General features: G+C 44.9%; 1 protein-coding gene across 1 annotated transcript; it reads left to right on the top strand.

Annotated features, from left to right (window-relative positions):
- Positions 1–274: 274 nt before the first annotated feature.
- Positions 275–27,487, top strand: camsap1b (calmodulin regulated spectrin-associated protein 1b). Its single transcript, XM_071524144.1, has 19 exons — positions 275–564; positions 2,181–2,347; positions 6,974–7,236; positions 12,964–13,125; positions 14,296–14,376; positions 15,297–15,356; positions 17,552–17,693; positions 18,009–18,148; positions 18,466–18,562; positions 19,158–19,314; positions 20,040–20,125; positions 20,329–20,413; positions 20,791–23,104; positions 23,299–23,435; positions 23,548–23,783; positions 24,672–24,774; positions 24,947–25,059; positions 25,481–25,599; positions 26,134–27,487. The coding sequence occupies exons 2-19, from the start codon at positions 2,182–2,184 to the stop codon at positions 26,428–26,430; spliced, it is 4,758 nt and encodes a 1,585-aa protein (XP_071380245.1). The 5' UTR covers positions 275–564; position 2,181; the 3' UTR covers positions 26,431–27,487.
- Positions 27,488–27,566: the final 79 nt, after the last annotated feature.

A 27,566-nucleotide genomic window follows, 5' to 3' on the forward strand; every position in this document is an offset into this window, starting at 1 on the left:
TGTGGCATCTAAAATATATAGTAATGAATAAAGTATACGTGCTAAAAAAAAAAAAAAAGTCACTTTGTAGGCGTACTGGTAGCAGTGTCTGTCTGGAAGGTAATCACGCAGGCGTAGTCGTTGCCTTACGACGGATGGGACTGATAATTAGATTTTTATGGGCAGAGCGCGAACACTCTGAGGTTGTCGCTGCTTACAAGCCTCAAAGAAATGCGAATATCTGTGATCTAACATGAGGCGCCGTATAGAAAGATAGATTTTTAGCAGAAGAACTTCTGGACGTTGCTTTGCTTTATGTCGGGAGCCTGCCATTTTCTGCTTGGCGTTTGTGTTAGCAAGAAGTCTGCCGCGGAGCGGTTGTCACACAGGCCGCAATTTGGGTTGTGTTGCTGGGAGGAGACCGTTGAGACTCGCCTCCTTGCTAGCATTAGCTGGCTATGATGCGTTGCTGCTGCTGGTGTATTTTTTACACAGCAGGCCATTGTATAGCGAGGCGAGTCTTTGGTTAATTGTTTACCCCGAGGGAACAGAAGGGTGACTTGGAAATACACCACACCTTTCAAGGTAACGTTAAATGGCTAGCCAACTAGCTAACGTCAAGGTAACTTCGATGTGCTGATTGTTCAGCATAACATTCATGGGGCCGATGAATGCAGTGCTGGCCCTATGTACGTTATAGTACACTAGCAAGCTAACGGCTAGCTGCTATTAGCAGGTTAACGTTTGCTATGGGATGCATGGCTGCTTAGCTAGCGTTAAGCTAACTGTCTACCTTAGCTAATGCTAGCTCGCTGGTTAGTTATCATAACATTACTTTATTGACGTTACTGTTGAAAGTTAACTGTTAGCTAGCGCCAGGTTTTCCAGCAAGCCAGCATCCCGCTGTTAATGATAACGTAACTACCGCAATGGTAACGGTATTGAATGGCGGCGTGCTACAGGTAATCTAACAATAACTACGTTAACTGTCGCAATTAAGCAAGTCACGGGAGCAAATTGGGATAACATGTTTAACGTCTTGAAAGCAGGTGCATGCATATGCATCTCCTCAGTATCCGCATCCTTTCTCGTGTCCATCATGCTGCACACTATTTGGGCTCTAGGTCTTTGAGAAAGGTTCAGTGACAAAGACTATTGTTAATGTCTCACAGAGAACAATTTTTAAGGTTATGGTAGTATGGAAATCTGAGAAAAATGCATCAGCTTGGAGGGGCAATTGTCATTGAAAGCGCATAACGTACTCTCCGAATTTGATGTATGCACTGGTTGAAGATGAAAGTGAAAATAAACAAATCTGATTGACTTGACTGCAGATACAGGGTGTGAGCAGCCTGCTTCATCATCAACAGTCCATCAAATTCCACATTGAGGTATTCTATGGTCAAATTACAGTGCTACTTCTCCTGAAAATAAATAGTAAAATTAAAAGTAAAATTGTTTAAGGAACCAATGCAGTAATCTGTTGGCACAGTGGGAAATGTTATATGGTCCATCAGACATCTTTTGCTCTTAACTGGTGGACTAGTACGGTACAGGGTGTTGTATGCCACAATGTACATAGAGGCCTGAGTGCTTGTTTCCCACATTTATTGGTCCTGGAGGTTTCCTTATTGTGTGGTGGGCATATACCTGGCAGGATTGTTTTAGGTTCACTCATATACTGTAGTATGAGAGTTTAACACCAGTTAGCCTAATACAAAGTTGCATAGTGATCACCTTCATTTATCGCAAAGCATTGGTCATGATGGAAGTGATCATTCCTTCCAGACTGCAGCTTTTCATACTGACCCAGCCACCGGATGTCAGCCTAAATGACCACTTTAGGGAGGTTTAAGAGCGGCACCCGAGAAAACATTTTGCATCATCATCAACAAAGCACCAAATGATGGAATTTCTTGTAGAAGAATCACTCCCATAGAGCATCCAGCCACTCACGCAGGAAGTACCAAGGAGAATTGCAGGTCTTCTGGCAGCTTGTGGATGCCTAATGTCCTATTAAATTATTTGGCTGCTTTCTTTACCCAACACATTAAGATTAGTTAGCTGATGATTGTAGCAAAGAGCATGTAGGATTTTTTCTTGCTACCACTTGTCAAATGCATAGTTGGCATGTTAAGGCAGCTGGCGTGGCCATTATAATTACGTCTGCTACATCATGCTTTTTGTTTTCGTTTTTTAAGGATGGACGTTGATTTGTGTGCTGGTGGGGACAGTACCAGGAGAAAAGTGGATCTGGCTGGGGTTGCAGAAGGCACAATGGAAGTTGTACCGTTGGAGATGTATGATTCTGCCAGAGCAAAAATAGATGCCAATCTACGGTGGCTGTTTGCCAAAGCTTATGGCATTGGTAAGTTATTTCACACAAACACGGACATGCACACACAAACACTAAGCTCAGGCCTAATTTTTGCAGGTGCTCACTGGTTCAGGAAAGTACAATGGATGTGTACATGTGGACCCCAGGAAGAATAGTGGCTGTTCACGCAGCAGCTAATGGGGATCCTATCAAATAAACCAAACCTAACAATGGAATTACAAGCTCAAAGATCCACTCATATTTCACTCAGTACTTTTAGGGATGTATGACTTAAGTAATATTTATACCTCTAGCATTACAGCCTTAGGAAGTGTGCATTTGTAACCACCAGCAGTTTCACTGAACCTGTGCTTTACTTGAGGATCCACAGCATATGTTCCTCACACCCTCATAGTTAATTCAGATGTTATTGTTGGACAGAACAATGTGTTTGGTCTTCTTGACGACATACTGATGGTCAGCAGAATGTGCAGAGCTTTACTGGCGAAACATTGACAGCAAGAGCCCAAGAGAAAGAAATATTTGTGTGTGTGTGCACTTGAGCTAACACTAATTCCCCCATGACACTTGGCAACTGAAGTCTTCCCCACTGACTCACCAGATCCTTCCATTCTTGTGTAGTGGCCAGTGAGATTGAACCCAAAGCAGGCAGAGTGACTGACTGTAGTTGAGCATTAGGCTATATTTATTACACTGTACTCAGGATATGGAAAATACTGCTCTGCAGTGCTAGCCATTCACGCTCCCTATCAAGATGGTGTCAGCATTAGTAATTGGCCCTGTAGGCTAGATTTTCCTGTCTTGTCTAGGGTTGGAACTGTAAAGCGTTTTATGAATTTTGATGAGAAAGTGACACAATATTGTGGTTAAAGGTAATATTTTGGTGGCCACCAACTGAACATAGTCCAACAATTATTTGGTATAGGCCTAATGGTCTGTTCTGCTGTGAACCTTAACAGAGTAGGTAGAAGGAATATGATTTATTTATATTTTTTGGAATTTTCGCTTGCCATAGCCTATAGGCCTGCGAGAGCCTTCAGAATAACCCCAACCAAATAAAAGCAACACCAGTTTCAGTATCATACGGTCATTGCGAGAGTCCTATGTTTATCAGGGGCTCAGGGAGAAATATAGATTTTCCATTTGGTCATATTATAGTGCTCCTTGTCTCATGCAGTGACCGTCAGTGCTTGTCTTCTGTTGTCTGGTTGATACACTGAGCCCATTTTCCTTATTTTATTGTAGCCAGTGAGTGTGCTGAAAACCTCACTGGTCATGTCCAGTGAGGGAAATTAACCAGCCACCAGTCAAACGCGGGTGAATTTTGGCTGTGGCTAGTGAGTTTGTTTAGTCTGGTAGCCACTTAAGGCACGTAACCAGCCATCGTTTAGAGCTCCAATTGTAAAAATCTAGTTGGCTGGTAAAATAATTAAAGTGGCTGGTGAATTTTAAATGGACCAGTCATTATGTCTTGATCATATCCCCAGCCAATACGGTATTGTATGTGCACACTAGCTTAGCACATGAGTAAATTAGATGCACTTTACTAATTATTATGGGCCCTGTTGTTTTGGAAGGAAGTGTAGTCCAGCCTCTCTTTGAAGATTCCAATATATTACCAGGAGAAGAAACCACGTGTGAGACTGCTGGCCTAATTTTTCACAGAGAGCCCTTGCACTCGTAATAAATTTTTAACTTCTAAACACAGAATCATTGCAAGGGACAACATCCTGACTGGTTGGCAGGTGTTTCACCATCATCATCGTCTGAAATGGGTTTGAGAATAACATCACAGCATATTGCTATTGTGTTATTGCACGGGTCCTACTTACCTTTTGATTTGCCACTGGGTATCTCTTATCATAGCAGCTCAGTGTAAGCCTCGGCTAGCTGATGCAGAAGGCTCACCATTTACTATTTTGCATGTCTATTGCATCAGTGTAGTGCTCTGATCATATCATCCATCATTATTTCAGAGGCTCAGATAACCTTTCCTTTGTATGCTGCTTTGCCTTACTGCATCTGCAGTCATTACACAGATTTCCCAATTCCACTGAAACATCCATAGTAAACAAAGGACAGTAAGTTCAGTGTTTTAATGGTTATCCAGGTTAAGGATGGAAAGCTATCGTCCCATGTTTTTTGAACCCAGCATTTTGCTCTGAAACCCCCTGCTCTCCTGTGTATTACTTAGGCTCATATGGTTCCAAAGCTCATGCCAAGGCTGGGCAAGTTTAATTGGCGTTATGTAGTGATGGCTGACAAGAAAGGTTGTCTGTTGTCTGTCTCACTCTGAGGAATGTCCTCGCTGTCTGTCATCACAGGCCCTGGCTAACAAAGCAGACAGAAAGATGGAGCATAAGAATATCTCTGTATAGACAGAAACAATGCACCGCAGATGAACTGGGGTGGAGATGCTGTTCAGTTAAATCGAAAGCATACGGTAGCCCCAAAGCTTTGGGTATCGAGAGGGGGGCTACTCCCAGGTGCAGCAGCAATCATCTTCCCCTCATGGGAACTGAATATATTAGGCCTGTTTGCTTTTCACCCTATGGCTCATATGGTGTCTAGTACAGTGGTAATGCTGCGCAGTTGTTTGCTCGACTCCTGCGATGAGTGACAGACACAAGCAGTGTCATGTAAACAACCCCACTGACTTGACTCCATTATAAATAAAGACAACCATCATGTGATGCGGGGGTTGCGGGGGATTCAGGTGCGTCTGGTGTGTGTTCATCAGTGTGGATTCTGTGTTAAGTGTTTAATTGCGTGTGTCTGTGTTTGTGTGTATGCACTCCTGTCCTAGTGCCCTCTGCACGTGGCGCAGCTGCTCCCAACCTGAGCGACAGCCAGCCAGACGGCCAGATACAGAGTCGGAGAGAGTGGGCACCCGTCATGGTTGCAGGCAGATTGCATGGTCTGCCCTGCCCTGCCCTGCTTGCGCCGAGCCTGGTGTGGATGCTAACCGAATGGATGACTGAATCCGCTCTGTTCTGGCAATAGAATATAACGGTTCTCGCTGCCAGACCTTATCCCCATGCTCCACCCCTTCCCAGTTAGTAAATTTTTCAGCCTGGCTCCTGGTGGTAGGGAGCGAGAAAGGGGGTGAGGGGGGCAGCTGCCACACGGCATCAGTGTCTCCGCAGGGAAGTCAAACGTGAAGACCGGCCCGGGCCAGACGCCTTTGTTTTCACCCACAATCAGTCCCGCTGTTCTAATGCGTTAATATACTCCAACACAGCTCTCCAGGAATGACCCGCACTGCTGGCTGTTGTTATGCATCCTAGACTAATGCTGTTGCACAATGACAGGCGTATTTGTGAGCATACGGCGGCAGTCTGTGTATCTGTTAGGCTTGGGTTGTCGTGATGCATGTGTAATACAGTTTACAGGATTGATACTGCGTAATACAGTACACAGGATTGATGCGTTCTAAACATCAGTACCCACTGACATTGCTCTAAATTGATCTCTCTCTGCTAGGTAATGGTTTTATGCTTTCCTATTCTTTGCTGCCGTGATGTTATCTTACGTATTTCGCAAGGCCTGGTTTGTTGCCGCCTCACGTTTGCAGTACAACCTTTGTGCTTGGTGGATTATCATCTGTGTACCATATAGAGTTGTCGGGCACCAGTTGAAGAAGAGCCCTGCCTGCCTGTCTTCCTGTTTGCGCGGATGGGGGATTGCTGACGAGTGGTTCCCTTTATCCCATCAGTCAGAGCAGACACTAAGAATACAACACACACACACATGGTGGCTTATACTGTCTTACTGGAGCTCGGTCATAGTTCAAAACAGATGTCAGTAATGGAACAGGGTTATTTCTATCACCACACCTTTATGGAGAAAGTGTTTTTTGAAGGGAGTGTGTGTGTGTGCATCATTTAAGACCTATTTTAAGTTTGTGTGTGAGTGTTTTTTAATTTATTTTTTTTATATGGCGCAGTACGAATTTGGTTTGTGCATGCCTTGAGTCAAGTGCTTTGTCCCGTGCCCTTATATGGCTGTGGTTTCTGGTTTTGCGAGTGACTTCACATCCAAAGCAACAGAATCCCCTGTATAGGTCATTGTTTTCTTTTCCTTGTGGCTCCAGTATTGTTAAGTTAGTGCTGGCAGGCCCACTGTGTCACCTGAGAAGCCTGCTCTCACCGAAGAATTGGCTTAGGCCACTGTCTCTGTTTCCCAGTGTACTCATGAGACTAGGAGCTGTGGCTTCTAATCATAGATCGGCGTATTTACTCAAGTAAACTGAGGCCTGCACAAATATGAATACATGGCAAGCGCGGCGCTTTGTTGCATTCCTTTAGCTTGACACTGGAGAAGGCGGGTATCATGGCCTTTTTAAGAAGCTGTTCAGAGACGTCGGGGTCAAATTTTGCTGGTAAACAGCTTTTTCAATATGTCTGGATGTGGGGATCAAATGTTCAGATTGGTATTTTACATGGATCTAGGTTTATCAAGGTGCTTGCTGTTCATGTCCAAGCAGCCTTGTTTCCCCCTTTGCTGCTCAGCACATATTGTAACCTTTTCCTCTGACCAGCCCATTTTTCTGAGATCAATCCAGGTCGCAGTAAAAGCTTAAGTCACGCACAGCCTTCTTCACAGCACATGGCAATGCCACCCGGTTCACCTAACCTTTCACTCTCTCCATTCCAGACCACATCCCGGAGGACTTGCGGGACCCATTCTACACAGACCAGTACGAACAGGAGCACATCAAGCCGCCTGTCATCCGGCTGCTGCTGTCCTGCGAGCTCTACTGCCGCGTCTGCGCCCTCATCCTCAAGACGGAGCAGGTGGCTTCGCTTCAGTCCCACCTGTCTGTCATCCAGGCTCTGTCTAGGAAGGGCATTTATGTCGTGGAGAGTGATGATACGCCCGTCACAGAGGGGGACCTGGCCTGTGTGCCCATCAAAATGGTGAGTGGATGGATCAGGGGTGCGGATAGATGGGTTGGTAGTTGGCTGGATAGAAGGCGGTGGGCCACGCCTTCTTGTATTTGCAGCATTGGATAGTGCAGGACCATGGTTGTGGTGGTAGGGCTGCATAATTATGGCTAAAATGATAATCCTGATTGTTTTGCTAGATATCTATTCTTGATCAGTTATTAATCCAGATTTTTAGTCTCAGTGATGTAACAAAATTATTTCTTGTCTTGCATCTGATACGTGAATAGTCTATTGTTAAATGTGGAAAATAAAATTGTGAAATAACATTATACAAAATGAATTGTAGCCCAAGTTGGTGGTAGACCAGGTCAACAGATCAGGACCAGGCAGCCCATGATGTCGCCATAGAGCAGACTCTCAGCCATAGAGGCTTTGCAAAATGTAATATAGCCTATTTCTATAGAGAACAGCACATTGGCCTTTAGAAACTTCAATAGATAGCCTGTCAAAGGTGGAGACGGAAACCAGGGCAGAAACTATAACAGCCTGCCACATAACCTGGGCAATCCTGATCTCTTCCTGCTCCTGATATATTATCTCACCACAGTGGAATCAGTGAAAGTGGCCATTGTTCGTTGTTATCTAGCCTTGGCATCTGGGCTGCAGCATTTTGGAACATTGGGATGGCTTTCATCTAGTGGACCTGTCTAGTATAACGTGTAGAAACCTTGGGAGGAGAGACATGCAGACATACTCGAGTTTCACGTCATACACTACGTGTCAGGGAGATTTAGACATGTTGTTGCAGCTTGACTTAATGAAACAGGTTCCAGATCATTTGGCTGCACCCTTATCGTTTTTTTATTCAAAGTAGGAGGTATAATTTGACTGTTACTCATGCAGGACACTTGAGGACAGTTCGTGCCAAGCCAGAGAGGGTTGTGAATGGGGTTGGTGGTGTCTTTGTTATTGTGCTGTGGCAATGGTGTTCTTAGTATGTCTCCTGACCTTTTTGGCCAGGCTTATTTTCCACTCTACAAAGAACACCTTTGATGTTTTTCCAGGTACCTACTCCTTCGCCTATCCTTGTCTCCATCTGTCTGTACATAGAGCATTTAGGGCTATACAGAAGTGAATCTGGTGCAATTTAGGACATTCCTGACACCCCATAGACTACCCCTTTCGGAGCGGTCAGAAAGCTCCTTGCTCTCAGCCACTTCTTGGCCAAGTCCTAAAACCTGTTCTCATTTTGAACTGGCAGATTTTCGGTTTACACTAAAGCTGGTGTTTTGCTGACACCAGCACCATGGTAACTGTTAAACTCATTGAAGGCACCATCCCATCAGTTGTGTTGCAGAGTTTTTTACATCACGCACATAAGAAGCTGGGTGGCCTAGTGGTCACAGAGATGGACGAAGCGGGGGACCTGGGTTTAATCAATGGCAAAAGAATGTCAGTAATAAGTGGTAAAAGAAAACGAATTACAAAAGGAGGCCCATCCCTACTCAGGGGCATCAGTGTAAAGAGGGTTACCCTACCACTAATACTTCTAGGAATGGATTTTGTTGTCACAGGCATTTTTCTAGCCTAGATTTTGGTCATGTGTAAAGTGTGTTTGCAAAAAGAATGGTCTGGCACTTGAACGTCCTCCCCTTGCCCCGTTTGATGTCAGCATATGCTCAATTTGACTGTCTCTAATCCATCCCCATTAGCTCTGATCTATAGGCAAATGCGGAATATTTTGATAGAAAGGTCATGTCTCTCTGTTTCGGCAGGAAGCTGGAGGCTTCGTTCTGTTGACTGTTCCTGTAATCGTCATATGAGTGTAATGCGTGTAATGTTTTCACAGGTCAGCTTTCAAACATGCTAAAACGTCCTCAGTACATAAGCCACAGCCTGCAGGTTGTTGCCTGAATCAACACTGCCACGTCACAGCCATTGAATAAAGTAGGCCGTGTGTTTGAAAGTGCAGAGCAGCCCCCCCCCCCCCCCCCCCCCCCTCTGTGGCAATGAGATCCGATGTCTCGCAATTTCACAGAGAGCACTTTATACAGGATAGAGTGAACGCCAGCTCGCTTGCTTCCAGCCATCTTCCTACCCTTTTGTTACCATGGCAACCGGAGATGGTGTCGAGGCAGCCTCTCCTGCGGGCTGCCTAGTCAGGGATGTGCGTCTGGTTCCTGACAGTGGCCTGGCAAAATAATCCACATGCAGGCCTCTGTGCAAGCAGCCAGACACAAAGCCTGGAGAGGGGTTGAAAATCCTTTGCAGGAGCATGCTTATCTTTGATAGACTATTGGAATTGAACCCCCCTCCTGGCTTGCTGACTCGGCGAGGTGTTTCCATGGCAACCTCCATGTTCCTACTGTGTGTGTGTGAAAGTACCTGCAGACAGTTCTGCACCTCCTGTCTGACTCTGACTGGGGCAGCAGCTGGGGCTTGTAAAACCCCAACATGCTAGCCACCCTCTTGGGTCCACTTAGATTGCATGTGTGTGAATGTGTGTGTGTGTGTGTGTGTGTGTGTGTGTTTGTCTGCACAGACAGCTCAGGGCAACAACAGCCCCTGCTCCCTGTGGGGTTCCACGCCGGGCTGATGAAGGGCAGTGTGTGAGAGTGTTAGAGGGGAATGAAGGATTGAACAGCACACCATGCTGTTGTCTTTGCTGTATTGTTGATTTATTCACACAACTCGATCACACCTAATGTGCTAAATATGTTGCTGTCCGATTTAAGTTTGGTCATTTCAGAGTTGGTCATTTCTGTCAGTGCTGCATCATTCTGTGGCAGATGCATTGTGTTGCGGCTCAAGAGTTATTGGATTTATTCTGTTCATGTGTCGGTTATGCATGTGTGAACTGAACATTGTTTTTGCCTTGTTTTTTTTTTTTTCATATCTGTTCATGAAAACATTTAATCAGTGAATCAAAATTGTATGTTATAATATGTGCATATTATTATCATCAGTAACTGTGTTTGATCAGTTTCATCTCAGTATGTTTGAGCCACATGATCCTTGCATAGAACTCTGCACATAGTTTTAAGCAACATTTAAATGCATTACAGATTAAGTGTGAGTGTGGCGTAGAAGGAACCAAGGAATGAATAGCAGGCCCTGTTGCCTTTGACCTACTGTTTGTCTGCTCACACTCTTCATGGGCCCTGACTGCACAGGGCTCCGGGCAAACTTGTTCCACTTGTGGCACTGTGAAAACCACCAAATTATCTGGTGCTAAACTTGTTCCACTTGTGGCACTGTGAAAACCACCAAATTATCTGGTGCTAAACTTGTTCCACTTGTGGCACTGTGAAAACCACCAAATTATCTGGTGCTTGCAACAGATAATGTTGTAAAAATGTTGGTTGCACCAGCAGATAATTTTGTGGCAACAGTATTTTAGTTCGGAGACTGCTCCGCACGCAGTAATTAATATGTTGTCTAGAGAAATATGTTGCTCAGTGAAATTAATATTGCTGTGCCTAGAATGTAGTGTTGTGCTGTATCAATTGGATAAATGTAAAGAATGTACTACAGTAGGTAATGAAGTAGGCTATACCAGGCAACTCCATTCACATCCTCTTCTTACCAGATTTGGTTCACCATTAGTCTTTGCTGAAGGCTTCATATCATGACGTGATTTTAAGTGTTTTTTTAATTTTTTTTAAACCAATAAGGACTTTGCCTGACAACCAAAGTGGAGTTGGACTGTGTTATGGCAGGCCTGAAAAACGTATTTCACACACAGCCAAATCAATTGACACAAGCTACTGGTAGGCAGAATCTCTGCATTTGTGTGGGGAAGCAAAGTAGGCAATGGGCCAACTGAGTAATTGGCGGTGTTACATTTGGGATCAATGCACTGTCCTGTCTGACAACACTGACCTCTGAAATAGGACTGTGATACTCCATCTGCATTACTTTGTGTATTATAAATCAGCAGGTCAATATGCACATATTTACTAGTAGCCTAATACTAAAACAAAATGTTAGACTAATTGATGTTATATCAGCCGAAAGGCATATGGGCCTAATTGTTCGGTACTAATTATTTACATGAAAAGGCAAACAATAGCATAATAAATGACTTTTACCATCAGTTGTTGATATGATTTCCATGCTCTCTGGCCCTAAATCTCACATCTCAGCAACTCTGTCATATTAGCTATTTTTTGGATCATTCATGTGTGCTCAAACCCATAATGAAGATATTTCTGACCCCACTTGAATACAGCATTAGTTTCAGGAAATGTGTTTCGACAAATCTTCGACAAATCTCTTCATATTAACTCTTATGATGCTTTTAAAATGTTTTTCTAAGTCATTATTTAGATTATTATTAATGCAAGATAACCCAAAATGATCATTTACCCCTAACAGTTTCTTACTTTGCATAATGACCTATGAAAACACAAAACATTACTCCGTGGTATTACTGGAGCAAAGACTTTCAAAATGCGACCAAATGGTTGCACTCTGGAACCCTGCAAAATAATTACTACTGCGTGAATGAATCACTCTAATGGCCCAGTAGAACTTGAACAACCTCTAGCTTCCTGTATGCACAGTCTTCATCCTTTCCTCCCTTTTTCATATGTTGAAGTCTTGGCTTGTCTGCCTATTTCACTTGAGTTGTTTTTTCCCTGTGTCATTATCTGAGTCCATGTTGTAGGTCTTTGCTGCGGGGAAATCTCTGAATAGCTCTCATTAGCTATGTTAACGAGCCTAATCTCTGTGCACTTCCCATCGCCAATTGGATTTGGCTAGCGTGTCACACAAAGCATAGACTGAAACAGCACCATCTACATTTGTTGATGTAAATAAAACTTGACTATAAAAAATGGACTAAACTATCATCTCTTCTTGCACTCTTTACAGCCATTAAAGCTGTAATTTGGTATCAGATGCACGTTTTATTATGCAGACTTTAAATTCAACTCACTTGGCTTGTTTGGAGACAAGTAGTGTACTACATTATTGGGTGTGATGGTGTGGACTAGGTGTAAGCCTTAGTGTATGTTCAGTGTCATGGTAGTGTACTGTAGATGTAAATTCAATAGCATAGAATAGGACTTCCAAATGATGGTTGGTTACCTGCAAAAGTGGATAGTAGAGCAGACAAACTTGCCAGGCAGGGACAAAGATTCACTAGCATTTGGCTGGTGTTAATTCCCACCATGGGTATCGAGGAGGAATATTTTGCCTGCTAGGCACCAGGTGTGAGGCCACTTGGAGTGGGGATCCCCTGCTGTGCCTCTTGATGGGATTAGGATGTAGAGAGTGGGCCTAAGATAGTGTGAGATCAGACTCCCAATGTGCTGGATGAGGAGTTTAAGTTTAGATAAAGCCATGGGAGGTTATTTAAAGCTGCACAATTGTTTTGTACCCTCAGGATTGTTCCATTGTAGCTCTGAATCAGACACTCCCCTCTGTGGTTCTTTTTTGTTGTGTAGGTTGATGGAAGCAAACTAGCGTCTTTGTTCACAGGCCACAATACCTGGTAAATCCCAAAAGTTGGACTGTTTGGCTTGACATAGGCTTAGACTGTTTGGATGGTTTTGATTGTTTGCTGGAATAATGCAGGAAAGATGAACCTTGATGATGCTAGATCATTCTTTTAGTTTTTTGTTGTTTGGATCTGTATGCATTAGATTACAGTCTGAGTTTACTTGCCTCTAGCTTTTGCCTTCATTGGGTTGGAAGCTGGAAAAATCCCAGCGAAACTGAACTGTCCTCTGTTTCCCTCTCTTCCCCACCCAGAGTGCTCACATGCCCATGATCGATGCTCTGATGATGGCCTACACCGTTGAGATGATCAGCATTGAGAAGGTGGTGGCCTCTGTCAAGCGCTTCTCCACCTTCAGTGCCTCCAAGGAGCTGCCCTTTGACCTGGAGGACGCCATGGTCTTCTGGATCAACAAGGTCTAAACACACACCTGGACATGTGCAGCGTAGATACAAGGAGAAACACAGCAGCACATAAAAATAATAATAATAAACTATAATAAAGTTTCACACATCATGCACTGCTTGTAGCCGTTTTTTCTCTGTGTACATGGGCTGCCACTCATCTCCTCACTCAGCATAATGTCAGATGAATAATGTGTTGCACATTGACATGGCAGGCTACAGTGGCCCGCTTGTTTCCCTGCAGCCTCTATGTCACTGATGCTCAGAGACAGGCCAACAGATAGTGGAGTGCTGATCTAGTACACATACACACACACATCCACGGACGCACATGAGTCAGTAACATGCAGGCTCATATTACGCTCGTCTTTCAATGGGCTGCAAGCCTGAGGCGCCGAAAGCCCTGACGCAGTGTGTCCTTTAATCATCATGATGTCCCACACCACACCCTCGCTGTCTGGGACAAGGGAGAAAGTGTGTCCTGTATATTTTATTAATTTACAAGGAGGGATTTTCTCTTCTGGTGCCCCTGGAGCAGATACGGGTTAAGTGTCTTGCTGCAGGATATTGCGACAGGTATGGCCACACTGGGGATTGAACCAGGGCCCCTCTGGTTGAACAGATGCTTACTGCTCCATACTTACTCTGGACTGACATGTATAGCTGAGGATAAGGAGAGCAAAACACTAGACTGGATGGTTGACTTTCCCCTCAAGGTGTTCTTCTCCACATTGAACTTTGTACAATAAATGACCCTGGAACAAGGGCTGAAAGATATTGACAAAATTTTTTAAAAACGATTATTTGACAGAATATTGCAATAATTTCTTCTCGTCATGAATTTTTTAGAACTTTAAAATTGTTTATAGAAAAGTGATTTTGTTAAAAAAAAAAAAATGGATGTCAGTGTGCAGGATTTACTGAGTTTGAGTATGGTGAACGGTTTTCACCAATACTGTACTTGATTCATAGACCAAAGATTAACTGCAGCACTAAAACACCTTGTTCAGAAATTCACGCTGGACACAACTCCCTCTTAAGCCATTAATTGCAGCCTCTCATTTGGAAATTGCAGAAGTTCATATTGCGATTTAAAAATTTTTTTTAATTATTTGTTCAGCTCTACCTGGAACCATTTATGTTAATGTGCTGACTGGGAATATGTCATAAATTCTTCTGCAGGTGAACATGAAGATGAGGGAGATTACAGAAAGGGAGCACAAAGTGAAGCAGCACCCGCTGGAGTCCCCCAGCCACCAGAAGGTAAGGCTAGAGGCGCACAGCATCTTCAGTCCAAGAAATTACAAGGCCAGCGGCCAGAAGTAACATTTTTCCCTCATTAAGCCTTTACACAGGTTGGTGCCATCACCACAAAATCTCTTTATTTAGAGAAAGCTGGGTGCAAGACAACTGCAAGGTCTGCAGTTTTGACAAGGAATGTTTCTCCCAAATGGCATTTTGGAGTTGTTCTGACCCTGCTCTCTCTTTTTCTCTCTTTAACCCGGAAGCATATCCGATCCTCTGTCTGTGACCTCTGACCTATTGACCTTTCTGCTCCTGTTCCTTATCTGTCCCTCCCTCCCCCCTCTCTTATCCCTGCAAACTGGATAGTCTCCCTCCAAATGGTATTGGAAACTAGTCCCTGTAAGTTGGATGGTAGTCCCCATACCCCATTCTCTTCCCCCTCTCCCCCTTGCACGCATAGTTCTGTGTCGATGTGCGCGCGCACTCCACCATGGCTCATTCAAGCTCATTCTGTGCTGCTTGTAGCCAGTGTGTCAGCAAGGGGGAGAAAGCTGCCGGTTTTTGTTTTTTTTGCTTATCTTCTTTTCCTTGTGGCAAAAATGTCACACTGTGGTGTAAAGTTCTTCTGACTTTTGTATATTTGGTCAAAGATATTCCTTTTTTGTACGCAATGTTTTCTCTCATTTCAAACTCAAGTAGGCCATGTGGATTTGCTGTGCGTGTGTATGAGTGCGAGGCATTTGCTTGCCAGTGAGAATGAGAGAAAATCCATGCCTCCACCTCTCCTTTTTGTTTTTGCAATCCCATCCCTAGCCACCTCCTCTCACTGATCTGCTGTGTCATCCCTCCTCTGGTCTCTCTTCTCCTCTCACACTCTCTCCTCTGTGCCCACGGTCTCCTCTGACAGTATCTCTGCTCTGTGTGTGTGTGTCTGTCAGCCTGACGTCATGCACGAGCTGGCCCACTGCATGCTGGAGCCAGAGGAGCTCTCCGAAGCGGTACGCTGCTCCTTCTCCAAAGCCACCTTTTTAGAGAGGAGAAGATTCCCTTATGTAGAACTAGAGCTTGCAGTAGAGCTGCTTAAAGTTTGGCTGTTAGTTTCACCTACAACCCCTGATGGGAGTTACCTCAGTAGAATTGGACTACTTTTGTGGAATGGCCTGAAATAAATGCTGTAAGCTTCTCAGTGATTTAGGCCACTATCTTACAGCTGTGTAGCTGTGTTGTGCTGTTTGTAGGCTATTTCAATGTCATGCTTAGTCTTAACATAGTTGCACCAGACCTGGTTTAAGCTAGGTTGATAGCTGCAGTAGGAATGGGCATCATTAATCAGTCTTTTGAGTACTCCAAACAAGTGTTAAAAAATAAGGAGATCAAAGCTTGATTTTAAATAGGTTATTCGGCTGTTAATAAAGTTTTGTTAATTCCTTACTTTTTGGATTCATCCCTAATTCTAAGTCTTTTGATCCATTTGATCTTGCAAATTACTCACGTCTCGTACTATGATCACCTTTATGATCACATGGCTCACAACGCTAATTCTTTCTTCCGCCTTTCTCCAAATTGGTGCAAGGCTAATTCAGTCTGTATTTCCCAATTGTTCCGCTTAATTCCTTCTTTTTTTCTCTTATTGCCACAAATACTTACCTACTTACTTAACTTTATTGCCGCATCAACTAGACAGTTGCCTGGAATTTGCTGCAGTGCGCTCATACAAACACACATTCATAACTCAAGATAACACAACAAAATAGACTAAACAAGCCAGCAAACAAACCATAACAAACATCAACAAAACAAGACACGCTAAAGGTTAATAGATAATAAGTAAGAGAGCAAAAATCTGAAATGTCAGAATGATTAGCCATTACATAGTGAGTGGTGATCCCAGAAAAGGGTATTTGGCTAAAAGTGATGCAGAAGCAGTTAAGGTTGGCATATAGCAGAAGCCTGATTGGATTCACACAGTGACACATTTATCTACCGAGGGCCTAATTTGGCCTCCTGTTCACTTTACACTTTACATGTTGCTCCAGATTGTTGGCCTGTATGTCCTCTCCTTTTTTAGCTACAGTGCAGGCAGATGAGTGTACACGCAACAGCCTATATAACTGCGTGAATTGTGTAGATTCATCAATCTGATCAAGTGAGTCGTGTAATCTGTGCAATGATGCCCATCCCTACCAGCTGTATAGAGTATGTATCCATCAGTAATGTAACTGGGGTGCGTGAGTTTCTGTACTAACCACACACCCGGTTCCCAGAAGTGGGCCAGTGATTCCCCAGTGTCTCTCCCAGTCAGCTTGTCCTCGTTGCCTGGTTTGACTGGGCTGCTCCACTGGCCGGTGACACAGCATTCCCACTGAGGCCTGAGGGTGGCTGACGGTCCATTCTGTGTTCTTCATGTCACTGCTCCAATATTCACACTTCCATCCTCCACCCAGTTAACCGGGTCTTCAGGGTTCTCCTCTTCCTGAACTGTGTAACCATGATGCCACAACGCCTTGTTGTTCAGCGGTACCATCTCATGAAATCTGCACTCAGTCAATCTGCAATTTTTCAGTTCAAGAGGAGTATTATCTGACTTCAGTATGACACTGTTTTTGTCTCAAACTCCTGGGGAGAACCTTGGGCTTAAAGTCACAATGAAACAGCTTTTTGAGAGCATCTTGCTTCCTTAATTTCAAACAGGATACTGGGGCGGGACATAACACAGAGTGATCATTCAAAAGTGTAAACCAATGGGATATCAGTTAGGGAGAGAAAGGCTGATTTATTTGATGGTAGGAATGGGAATGTTAAAAAAACGATGCACTTTTTCCCAGAAAGTAAATGGAATTTTGATATAAAACTACAAGAAAATATATTTTTTGTAAATTTTTTGACATTTATTTAAATAGGTGTATATTCTGCCATAGGCTATTGGCTAACGAGGTGAAAAAGTCATTTTTCATTTCATTGTGACTTTAAATAAGGAGAGTAGAACGTTGTTAACTGAAGCGGAAACATCCATGGATAACTGACTAGTTCAGACATGAATCTCAGTACAAAAGAGATCTATATTTGTGACACTAGTCATTGCATCTGGGATGTTTTCTAATGCAACACTTCTGGTAGTAGTCGTTTGGTGGTGGTGGTTTTTGCCGTGGCTCGTCTGCTCATTAGAGCCTCCCCCTCTCCCCCTGGTGGTTAGGTGCGGTATCGCCGGGAGCACGCCTCGGGCCGACAACTGCCCTTCTTCCCACTGCTGGAGGACCTGATGAGGGACGTGTGTGACGGCACTGCGCTGCTCACCGTGGTCCACTACTACTGCCCAGACCTCATGAAGCTAGAGGGTATGCTGTGCTTGCATACACAGACACACACTCACTCACTCACCCACCCACTCGCTCACTCACTCACTCACTCACTCACTCACACTCAGTCACTTTGATACTCAGCTAAATTTCAGCAATTATCAGTTCCCTTCAAAATTATTTTCTGTAAAGAGCACAAGACCTTTTTCCCTAACGTGTTGAATGTGATATCCATGCGCGATGCTATTCTGGTCGGTTGTACATGGCTCGCTGTCCCAGTCCACTGTGACATTTATAGCCAGCAGGTCATGCAGTTGTGTCCCGAGCTGACCCTCCCTGTGCCTCTCTGAGCAGATATCTGCCTGAAGGAGGTGACCTCCATCGCCGACAGCCTGTACAACATCCAGCTGCTCAAAGAGTTCGCCAACGAGTATCTGAATAAGAGCTTCTACCTGACCACAGAGGACATGCTGTACTCGCCACTTGTGCTCAAGGTAGAATTACTGCCATTTTGATAAGCAGTTGCAGTACTATTTAAACACTGTAATGTAGTGCAAGAAGCCAACTTTTTCATCCTCAAGAAACAGTGGCTGCTAAATACCAACATTCACGTGTCACACTCACTATTTTACCTGCTAAACCAATTTTTAGAGTCTGACTTATATTTGCTTGGTGTTAATTCCAGACCTACCAGGTATTACAGCACAGTTTAACAGAGAATGTTCATCCTTGGTGGCATTTTTAAATTTTTGTTATGATCAGGAAACTGCATCCAAGTGTTTCTGAAATGTTGGCTCTGCTCCCTTTGCAGCACAATGTGATGGTGTTCATCGCTGAGCTCTTCTGGTGGTTTGAGACTGTCAAGCCGGAGTTTGTCCAGCCCAGAGATCTCCAAGAGTTTAAAGATGGTAGGCATCACAGTGTGAATGTTATGCTCTTCATATCAATACTGTCTCACACTGCTAAACGATTGATGACTATGCATTTTGTTTTACAATATATTATGAAACGGCATCCTTGGTTTTAGGGTCATGAAACTTCAATTCAAGCAAAGCATGTAAAATCCCCAAATTGGAATTGTAAGGTTTTTACACAATAGCAGTATAATGGATGATAAGCATCTATTTTTGTCCGTGTCCATCTGTACCAGTCCCTCAAGGCGGATTAACTAAGGATTAACTAACTGACTATGGCTACAGAGAAATGCATGAAGTGGTATTTTACTGAAGTATTAAATTAACTAAGAAACTGGTATTTTTCTTCATGGCTGATTGTTAAGCGTTAATTTAGGTATAAACCCTATAAGATTTTGGAGTAAACGGTTCATGTCTACATGATGCAAAGTTGCATTTAAAATGCCAGCCACTTTTTTTTGGGTCAACCTTCCTGTCAAAATGAAAATTAAATTCCAGCCAGCGTCCCAGATTCTATTTTTCTATTGACAGACACCCTCAGTCGGCCCTTGTATTTTTGATCCACACCTCTTCCCCTTCCCTCCCCCAGCTAGAGCCATGGCTCAGCCCAAGAGTGCCCGCCCATCAGTGCCCATCTCCAACGCCACCAAGCGCAGCTTCCTGGTCAGCCCTGGTGTTGCTGAAAGCCAGAGCAGCCCTGAAGTCTGTAACAGGTACTTCCTGCACCCCGAAGACTCTGACCCCCTGTAAGTCTCCTCTCACTTTCCTTCTCATTCCATCACACCATGCTCCTGTTTCTCTACCAGTTAGCCATCTTCACCATCAAGGATGGGTAGATGTGCTGCAGTGTTTGGCTTCAGAAATGTGTTCTGAATTTGTTCTCAATGCAGCGAATCACCTTATTTGCCCTCTCATTCTCATGTGCCCTCCACTTTTAACCCTTTGTCTTCTCCTTCACTAAATTTAATAATGATATGCACAAAGTCAGGCTGATTCTTGCATTGCCTGTTTGCCTGTGCGTGCAATATGAGTGCAATATGAGTGCCTGTGTGGGAGGGTGAAAGATTAGGCTAGCTAGCTGAAGGGATTACATGAGACCTGTTGCTCTGATAAGTAATCTGTTGGTAGGCAAGAGTCGGTTGGATGTTATCATGCTGCTTGCTTGTCTGTTGAATTATATGGCTTTTACTGTGTCTGTGTTGAAAGATAATGTTACAACTTGAGCTGGTGTGTGGAGCAAAAGCCATTTTAAAAACTGGTTGTCTATTGGTTTTAATTAATCCATGAATTGGCCAGTTCCAGTCAAAAATGTTGGCCAATCTATTGTCCTAATAGTGTTGTGGATGGCAATCCTGATTGCACCTGCTAGAAGACTTGCTGTTGGAAATCTTATTACACAATGTACAGTGTAATATCACTTAAGGTGTGGTAATAAAACACCAAACTGATTTCAGTTATTTGTGGTTTTCAGTAAAGGGGGTCCATCATTCAGCCCTTCCCACCCACTCCTGCCCCTGAGACAGAGGCAACAAAAGCAGCAAGGAGAGGATGGTGCAGGTAAGGACAACAGTTCAGCCACTTTCTAAAACAAGCTTCACACAGTTCATGTATGTTGGCAGAAGACTTAAGTTCAAGTTCATTTGTTAGTATAGTCGTGACCAGCTGTTTAATAATAAGCTGTTTTTGTTTATTTATTTATTTATTCATTCATTTATTTATTTATGCGTCCTGATTGGTATCTGGTTTGTGTTTCTGGTTAGGTCTAAGAAACCGTTCCAACTCCCTGACTCAGATGGAGGGACAACCCCGAGGCTCTGTTGTCGCTTGGCCCGACAAGAGGCAGAGGTACCTATTGTACATTAACTAGACAAAGTACTTTTTCGAAAAGAGATGTATGTGCTAACCTGTTGTAGGACTCTTTCTAGTAGCAGTCCATCCATAGTTCTGTGAAGTTGAGAAGAACAGAGAGCTTTGCTTTAAGTAATAAGCTTTAAATAGTTATAAATACAATTGATGGAAATTCTCCCAAGTTTTAAGTCCACTATTTCTATCTATTCGTGGGCATGGACATGATATGGCCTACAAACAGTAATGTTGACCTGCCACTATCAGCAAACATCCACTCTAGAAATTAAGGACTGAACTTTTGAAAATGTGTTGGAACTCTGTCTATATTGTTCTGACATAACTAATGAGGATTTCTCCATGCTCTCTCTCTGCAGACCGATGTCTACACTGAACCCCTACATGTTCCACACAGCCACAGACAGCGACGCCGACATAGCTTCTGGCGACAGTGTGAGTCTGGCCCGCTCCATAAGCAAGGACAGCCTGGCCTCCAACGTAGTCAGTGTCACACCCAAGCACCAGACCTCCGGCCACCAACCTCCACAGGCCGCCACACGCAGAGTCAACGGCCACAGCCTCCTGGGCAACGTCAACATGGAGGATGAGGAAGAAACTCCAGTGGCAGTCACCAGGACTGATGCTTCCGCCATCCCCAAACGGGTTGACGGGACGCAGGCAGCTGCCGCGGTCGGACCCAAACCTTCCACTGAGTCCAAACCTGCACCGGATAGCTTTTACCTAGAACCACTGATGCCTGCCGTGCTCAAACCGGCCAAAGAGAAGTCTGTATGCCTAAATAAGGAGGAAGAGTGTGGAGAGGTGCCCCGGTCCTCAGGGAGGGGCTCTCTACGCCGAGGAGATGGTCCTGCGGCAGCTGTTCGTAGGAAAGCCCCCCCCAGCCTGAACCGGACCTTTACCCCTTCCAGCGAGGAGTTTGACTTGTCGACTGAGTCTCCCCAGGGCCAGGAGACATTCAGGCCCGTCGTCACCAGCAGTGTGGACCCCTCGTCCAGAGAGCCAGCCGGGGGTTTCTACCTGCACTCAGACTCTGAGGAACCAAAGCCTGGCCAGGGCCTGGAGCCTGAGCTGGAGGAGGTGGATGAGGATGAAGAGGATTTGGATGAAGCCCTCACCACTAAGGACACCAACTGGCCCAGGAAAACCTGTGATCAAGACGATGAGGAAGAAGAATCGGCCAAACTCCAGGAGGACATGAATGTGAAAGAGCACGAGGACAAAGACAAAGACATGAATGGTGGCAGTGGGCGCTCTAGCCCCTGCCTCAGCACCCACTCCCAGGCCAGCAGCATGGCCAGTGGCAGCATACGCATGACCTCCTTCGCCGAGCGCAAAGCCCACCAGCAGCGTTTCGGCAGCAACCATGACCTACGCTCCAGTGCCTCCAGCTCCCAGAGGACCACCCCGGACGGCTCAGAGTGCAGTGGGCCCCTAGCCTCCTCCTGGAGGCTCAAACGGGACCAGAGCCCCTCCTCACCCTTGGGAGGGGGCAGTCGTACAGGCGACGGTAGTGGTGGTGCTAATGTGCTAGCTTCAGAGCTTGTCCAGCTCCACATGCAGCTGGAGGAGAAGCGACGGGCCATCGAGCACCAGAAGAAGAAGATGGAAGTGCTGTCGGCTCGTCAGAGGCAGAAGCTGGGCAAGGCTGCCTTCCTGCACATTGTCAAGAAGGGTGGCGGCAAGAGTGACACACTGCCCAACCCGCTCAAGGCTGACTACTCCAAAGACGAGCTCAACGGTGAGAAAGGAACAGCATCTAAAGATGACTTGTGTGTTGACGCCCTGAGGGGGGACAAAGAGGTGGAGGCGGCCGCCCCGCCAGGTGCCTTAGAGACAGACAAGAAGGGCAGCAGTGGAAGCTTCTATCTAGAGGAAGAGCTGGACCTCAATGAGTGCAACCGCTCCATCGAGCTGTTGAACGATGCCATCGGCAGCATCCAGCAACAGATGATGCAGCTGTCGCTCCAGCAGGAGATGTTAATGAAACAGAATGTACAGTCCCCCCCTGGTGGAACCCCACCTCCTCCCCCCACCAGCGACAAGACCAATGACTCTAAGGTTCGGGCAGCCATTCACTTTGTGGAGCCCCTTGCTGCCGCCGCAGCCACCGCCCCAACCAGGAAACCCCCCAAGCTGACCTCAGCCCGAGGCTCCAGATCCAAACCTTCAGAGCTAAAGATAGCCAAGGAGCAGAGTCGGCAGGGTTCCAGGGCCCTCACCCCGACCCAGAGTGGGACGGAGACACTACCCCACCTGAGGCAGTTAGCTGGGGGCAGGTCCCCCAGGGCCGAGCAGCCCGACACCCCCAGCCCCAGAAACCCCATAGCAGGAGAGACAATCGACAAGCCAGGCTCTGGCCACGTTCGGAGCGCTACTTTCCGGCTTCACGACGAGGCTAACATGCGCCTACCGACCCGAGTGGACCCGGCGGCTGTGGCTGTCCCAGAAGTGTCCTTTGATGAGTGCCTGTCCAGTACCCTGAGAGAGTCTGAGCTCAATTCCTCAGACGGTTCAGGGAAAGAGAATGTGCCGTCGGAGGAGGTGCAGCGTAACAAATCCCACCTGATCGAGGTGGATCTGTCAGACCTGAAGGGAGAGGAGAGTGGCCAGGACAGCACCATAGAAGGGGGCGATGGAGAGCAGAAGTCTGTCATGGGCTTCTTCTTCAAGGTAACACCTTGGATGAAAATGAAGATTGAATTACTGTAGTATTGATAGGTTTTGGTAGGTTGTGTGGAATGTTGTTGGTAGATTGAAATATAATTTTTATAAATTGCAGTGGTCCCGTGTCGAGTAATTCCCTTATACTGTCCAGTAAATACATGAAAAGAGAAGAATTCTGTACCTCTGTTTTTCTCATGTAGGATGAGCAGAAGGCAGAGGATGAGCTGGCTAAGAAGAGAGCGGCATTCTTGCTGAAGCAGCAGAAGAAAGCTGAGGAGGCTCGGCTCCGCAAACAGCAGCTAGAAGCAGATTCAGAGCTCAAACGAGACGAAGCCAGGTAACTAATTTTCTCCACGCTTCACATCATGATTCAGATCAGAGTTTCACACAGTTGTACACCTGACAACATCACAGCTGTTGACACCCAAGTGTTTCTTTTTCATTGCCAGACGTAAGGCCGAGGAGGACCGCATTCGTAAAGAGGATGAGAAGACACGGCGGGAGCTGATCAAGCAGGAGTACCTGCGGAGGAAGCAGCAGGAGATGTTTGAGGAGCAAGGCCTGGTGAAGCCCAAGACGCCCAAGACGCCCAAGACCCCCAAGCCCAAGCAGAAACAGAGACCCAAGACTGTATTCAGAGAGGAGTCCTCCAGCGACAATTTCTCCAAGTGCTCTTCTTCCACACGTAAGATTACACATCCGAGTCATTCAGTTATATCATCTGTTTGACAGTGAGCTGAAGCTCCATTCCTCTTCACGTGCCTCAACACGGTGCACTCCGTTGAGTTGCCAAGGCAACAGAGTTTTTCCCGCTGAGCTATGGGGCTTATTGGCTGACTGTCGTTTCACTGAGGGGCATTTTTATTTTTTTGGTTGTAGTGACTATACAGCATATTTTCACTCTAATAATGATAACAATAATGAATACCAGTAATGGGGATTGATATTTTTATTTAATTTTAAATTGTAATTAATTTAAAAGATGGCCCTTTTGTTGTGTTCATTATTTGTCATCGCCTGTCTCTTTAATCAAATTAACTATTCTGTTTTTACTGAAATTATTACAATGCCTACAATTATTAATCCTGGCAATCTCAGAAAATGAGCGACAGTCATATTTACCACTTACCATCCCAATAAAATACAGATAGATCAAGGCATAAAATACAGGAAAATAAGACTTGGCACACCTTGGCTCACACTTTGTCTACTACAATAACAATCCAACATTTGTCTCAGTACACTCTGAGACATTCACAATTTCAAATACTGCTAGTCATACACACAAGCTTGATGTTTTTCTCTGTCTCTGCAGTGGAACTAGTCAGCTACAACTAGATTGCTATCACCAATGCATGTTATTAATGCAACACTGAAGAGTTTTACCGTTGTAATTAGATATTTACACATTTTTGCCGACACTAGGCATATTTTTATCAGTGCAGCACAGAAAATTACCCAGGTAGCTGTCCCGGAATTCTCTATGCAGGAAAAACCCTGGTGCCAATCTGAACTGAGGAGGATCATAACAGTTTTATAAAAGATATGAATTGATCTTCTCCGCTTTACGTAGCTGACAACCTGAGCAATGCCCAGTCAGGCTCCAGTCTGTCCCTGGCCTCCGCTGCCACCAACGAGGCTGACAGCGTCAACTCTGGAGGAGCTGGCTCCCAACGGTAAGTCACTCACAGTGTGTTTGTGTGTGTATTTTTTTTTTTAACCTTGTGAGTATACATTTGTTCATGTTTTAGAGTGGCAGTATTTATATTTTAATTTCTGTGTACAAAGACTGTCTCCTGTCCTCGTCATATTTGCTGAACCAAGGCCTTGTGTCATTGTGTTTTCCAGCTGTGACTCTGTGGAGTCGTTTCCAGGAAGTCGTAACACCAGTCGAACCGCAGAGAGAGACTGGGACAACGGCTCCACCGCATCTTCCATCACTTCCATGGCTGAATACACTGGTCAGTGCACAGATTTTATTCTATTATCTTATTTCTTATTTTCAGCTACACTAGAATATGTAATCATGGTAACTGGGACCTGTGGTTGTGTTTTTCCTCAGTCATCAGCCATTAATCGGTGACAAAAACAGCAAGATGCAGGCCTTGTTAAACCTGTTTTCTTCATTATCCTAGAATGCATTGCATACAGGCCAAATAACAGCCAGTTACTTTCACTCTTTTACCAGCCAAATATAATCTTCAGAATACAAAAGAACTTTAAAACAATGGCTAGTTTTTTGTGTGGCTGATAAGTAGAAAAATGTATGAGCTGCAGCCAAATTTACCAGCGTTTGGCTGTTGGCTGGTGTTAATTTCACTCCCTGATTATATGTTACATAATACTTAATTTAGTATGGCTGAATTGGCTTTTCTCCTTTAGGTCCTAAGCTGTTCAAGGAACCCAGCGCCAAGTCCAACAAGCCAATCATCCACAATGCCATCTCCCACTGCTGCCTGGCTGGCAAGGTCAACGAGCCGCAGAAGAACCAGATCCTAGAGGTCAGTTCTTTGCCTCAGATGGACCAGCTTACTATTTGGTTTATAGTATTTTTAAAGAAGTTTGTTGGGCCTGGTCATTTGAAATGACACTCAGTGTAGCCAAAATTCAGTGTAAATGAACTCTGTAGCAGAAAGCCAGAGATAGTCACTCCATTGATTTTTTTGGGGGGGAGGGTTTTGGGGGTTGCAAATTCTTAAAACTTAACAGTGTTTTTAATTTCTTAACCAAATAAGGTTAACTGAGCATGCACACTCTTCAGCATCAATTACACACATTCACACACAGGAGCTGATGTCCAGCAGCTGCACTGGAGCAACTGAGGGTTAGATATTTTGCTCAAGGGCCTTTTCATCTTCATAGTAGTTGTTGAGAGAAGGGAGTATTTCTTATTCACTTTACCTGCCCAGATTTTCTCCACCCTTCCAGGATTTGAATCGGCAGCCTTCTGGTGACAAGCCTGCTTCACAAAACTCCTGAATGCTATATTAATGTGAAATTTATCAATGTTTTTCTTATCTCTGCTCCCCTGTTAGGAGTTGGAGAAGTGTGAATCCAACCACCTGATGATCCTGTTTCGTGACGGCGGCTGTCAGTTCCGGGCGCTCTACTCGTACTTTCCCGACACCGAGGAGATCCAGAAGCTGACGGGCACAGGACCCAAGAGCATCAGCAAGAAGATGATCGACAAGCTGTACAAGTACAGCTCGGACCGCAAGCAGTTCACAGTCATCCCCGCCAAGACGGTGTCGGTCAGCGTGGACGCCCTGACCATCCACAACCACCTGTGGCAGGCCAAGAGAAGTACTGTGCCAAAGAAGAGCGGAAAATAGCAGGCCGTTTTTTTTTAACGCTTCATTACCCAAATCATCTTACCCTCATCTTGCTCGTTTCCTGGATAGACTGCATTGATGCCCACAGCCAAGCTAACCGTCACGCTCGGTCTGGAAACCTACTCAGGAGAGGCCACGCCTAACGGACATGTGGTCACCTGTAGGTGGAACCAAGGCAGGGATAAGAGCAAAGGTATGTGCGTGTTACCGGTGGTCTTAGGGGACTGGTGCTTGCAAAAGGGAATGCCAGCTGAATTTACTACAATATCCTCTCCCTGTGATCTCAGTGTGATCTGTTCAGGTTCTGTCGGTCCAGCTCTGTTTTTTCTACGACGACCACGACTCAAAGCATGTGGCATTTTTCTCTGTCTCTCTCATATGTGGTGGGTTTTTCATTTTTACATGAAGTATTTATTGGTTTGGCACTGTCATGGTCGAGAGCTCAGCTGCAGCACTAAAATCCTTCCCCTCCCTCTCCGGTCCTTGAATGCCTCTCTTTTGGACAAAAGGGTGGGTCCATTCCACTACAAAAGGAGGGGAAATTGGGGATTTCTATTCTCCCTTTCAGAAATCTGAAGCGAGGGACCTGTGTACAACCCTTTAGGACTATCGGACTGTTCTGCTGTCCCAACAACAACAATCTCTTCAGTGTGGATTGTCTAATCTGTTAAATCAGGCTGGCATTGCCAAGTTTGCCTCACCAGGGATTTCCAAATCTGCTGCTCTGAACTGTCTTCTTTTGTCACTGGGAGCTCCTCCCGTCTCCCTCCGACATCCGTTGGCCTTTTCACGCATCGTGGTACTATCGTCTATTTATTCAACCGCTTTTTAAAACTAGACGCTGATCGTGTAGCACTGGATATGTGTATAGCAAAAAAAAAAAAAAATCTAATGATGGTTCATTTTAAATACTCAGCTTTTTTTTGTTGAAAACATCCTTTTAGTGAGGGTGTGGAAAGAGGGTGAATCATAGGCTTTGGTACAGAAATGATGCTTTTATGTTTTTTTTTGTCTTATTTTTTTTTTTATTATTATTAAAGCAATGTGGTAAAGAGTTTGAGCTGATGTTATGTGTTTTCATCATAACAGGAATTCTCTGATGTTTAGAGCTTAGTTGTGTTTTCTCTCTCCACTGG

Source organism: Centroberyx affinis, unplaced genomic scaffold, assembly GCF_046629955.1.
Source record: "Centroberyx affinis isolate AG114_WGS23_722 - 3 ecotype Tasmania unplaced genomic scaffold, CSIRO-AGI_Caff_v1 ptg001156l_1, whole genome shotgun sequence".
NCBI lineage: Eukaryota > Metazoa > Chordata > Actinopteri > Beryciformes > Berycidae > Centroberyx > Centroberyx affinis.

Bases quoted from the DNA above. Each gene is read 5' to 3' on its own strand.
- camsap1b (XM_071524144.1), top strand. From the start codon at position 2,182: ATGGACGTTGATTTGTGTGCTGGTGGGGACAGTACCAGGAGAAAAGTG. The intron at 18,563-19,157 runs GTAGGCATCACA...TCCCTCCCCCAG, and splicing joins TCTCCAAGAGTTTAAAGATG to CTAGAGCCATGGCTCAGCCC. The intron at 25,060-25,480 runs GTCAGTGCACAG...TTTCTCCTTTAG, and splicing joins TTCCATGGCTGAATACACTG to GTCCTAAGCTGTTCAAGGAA.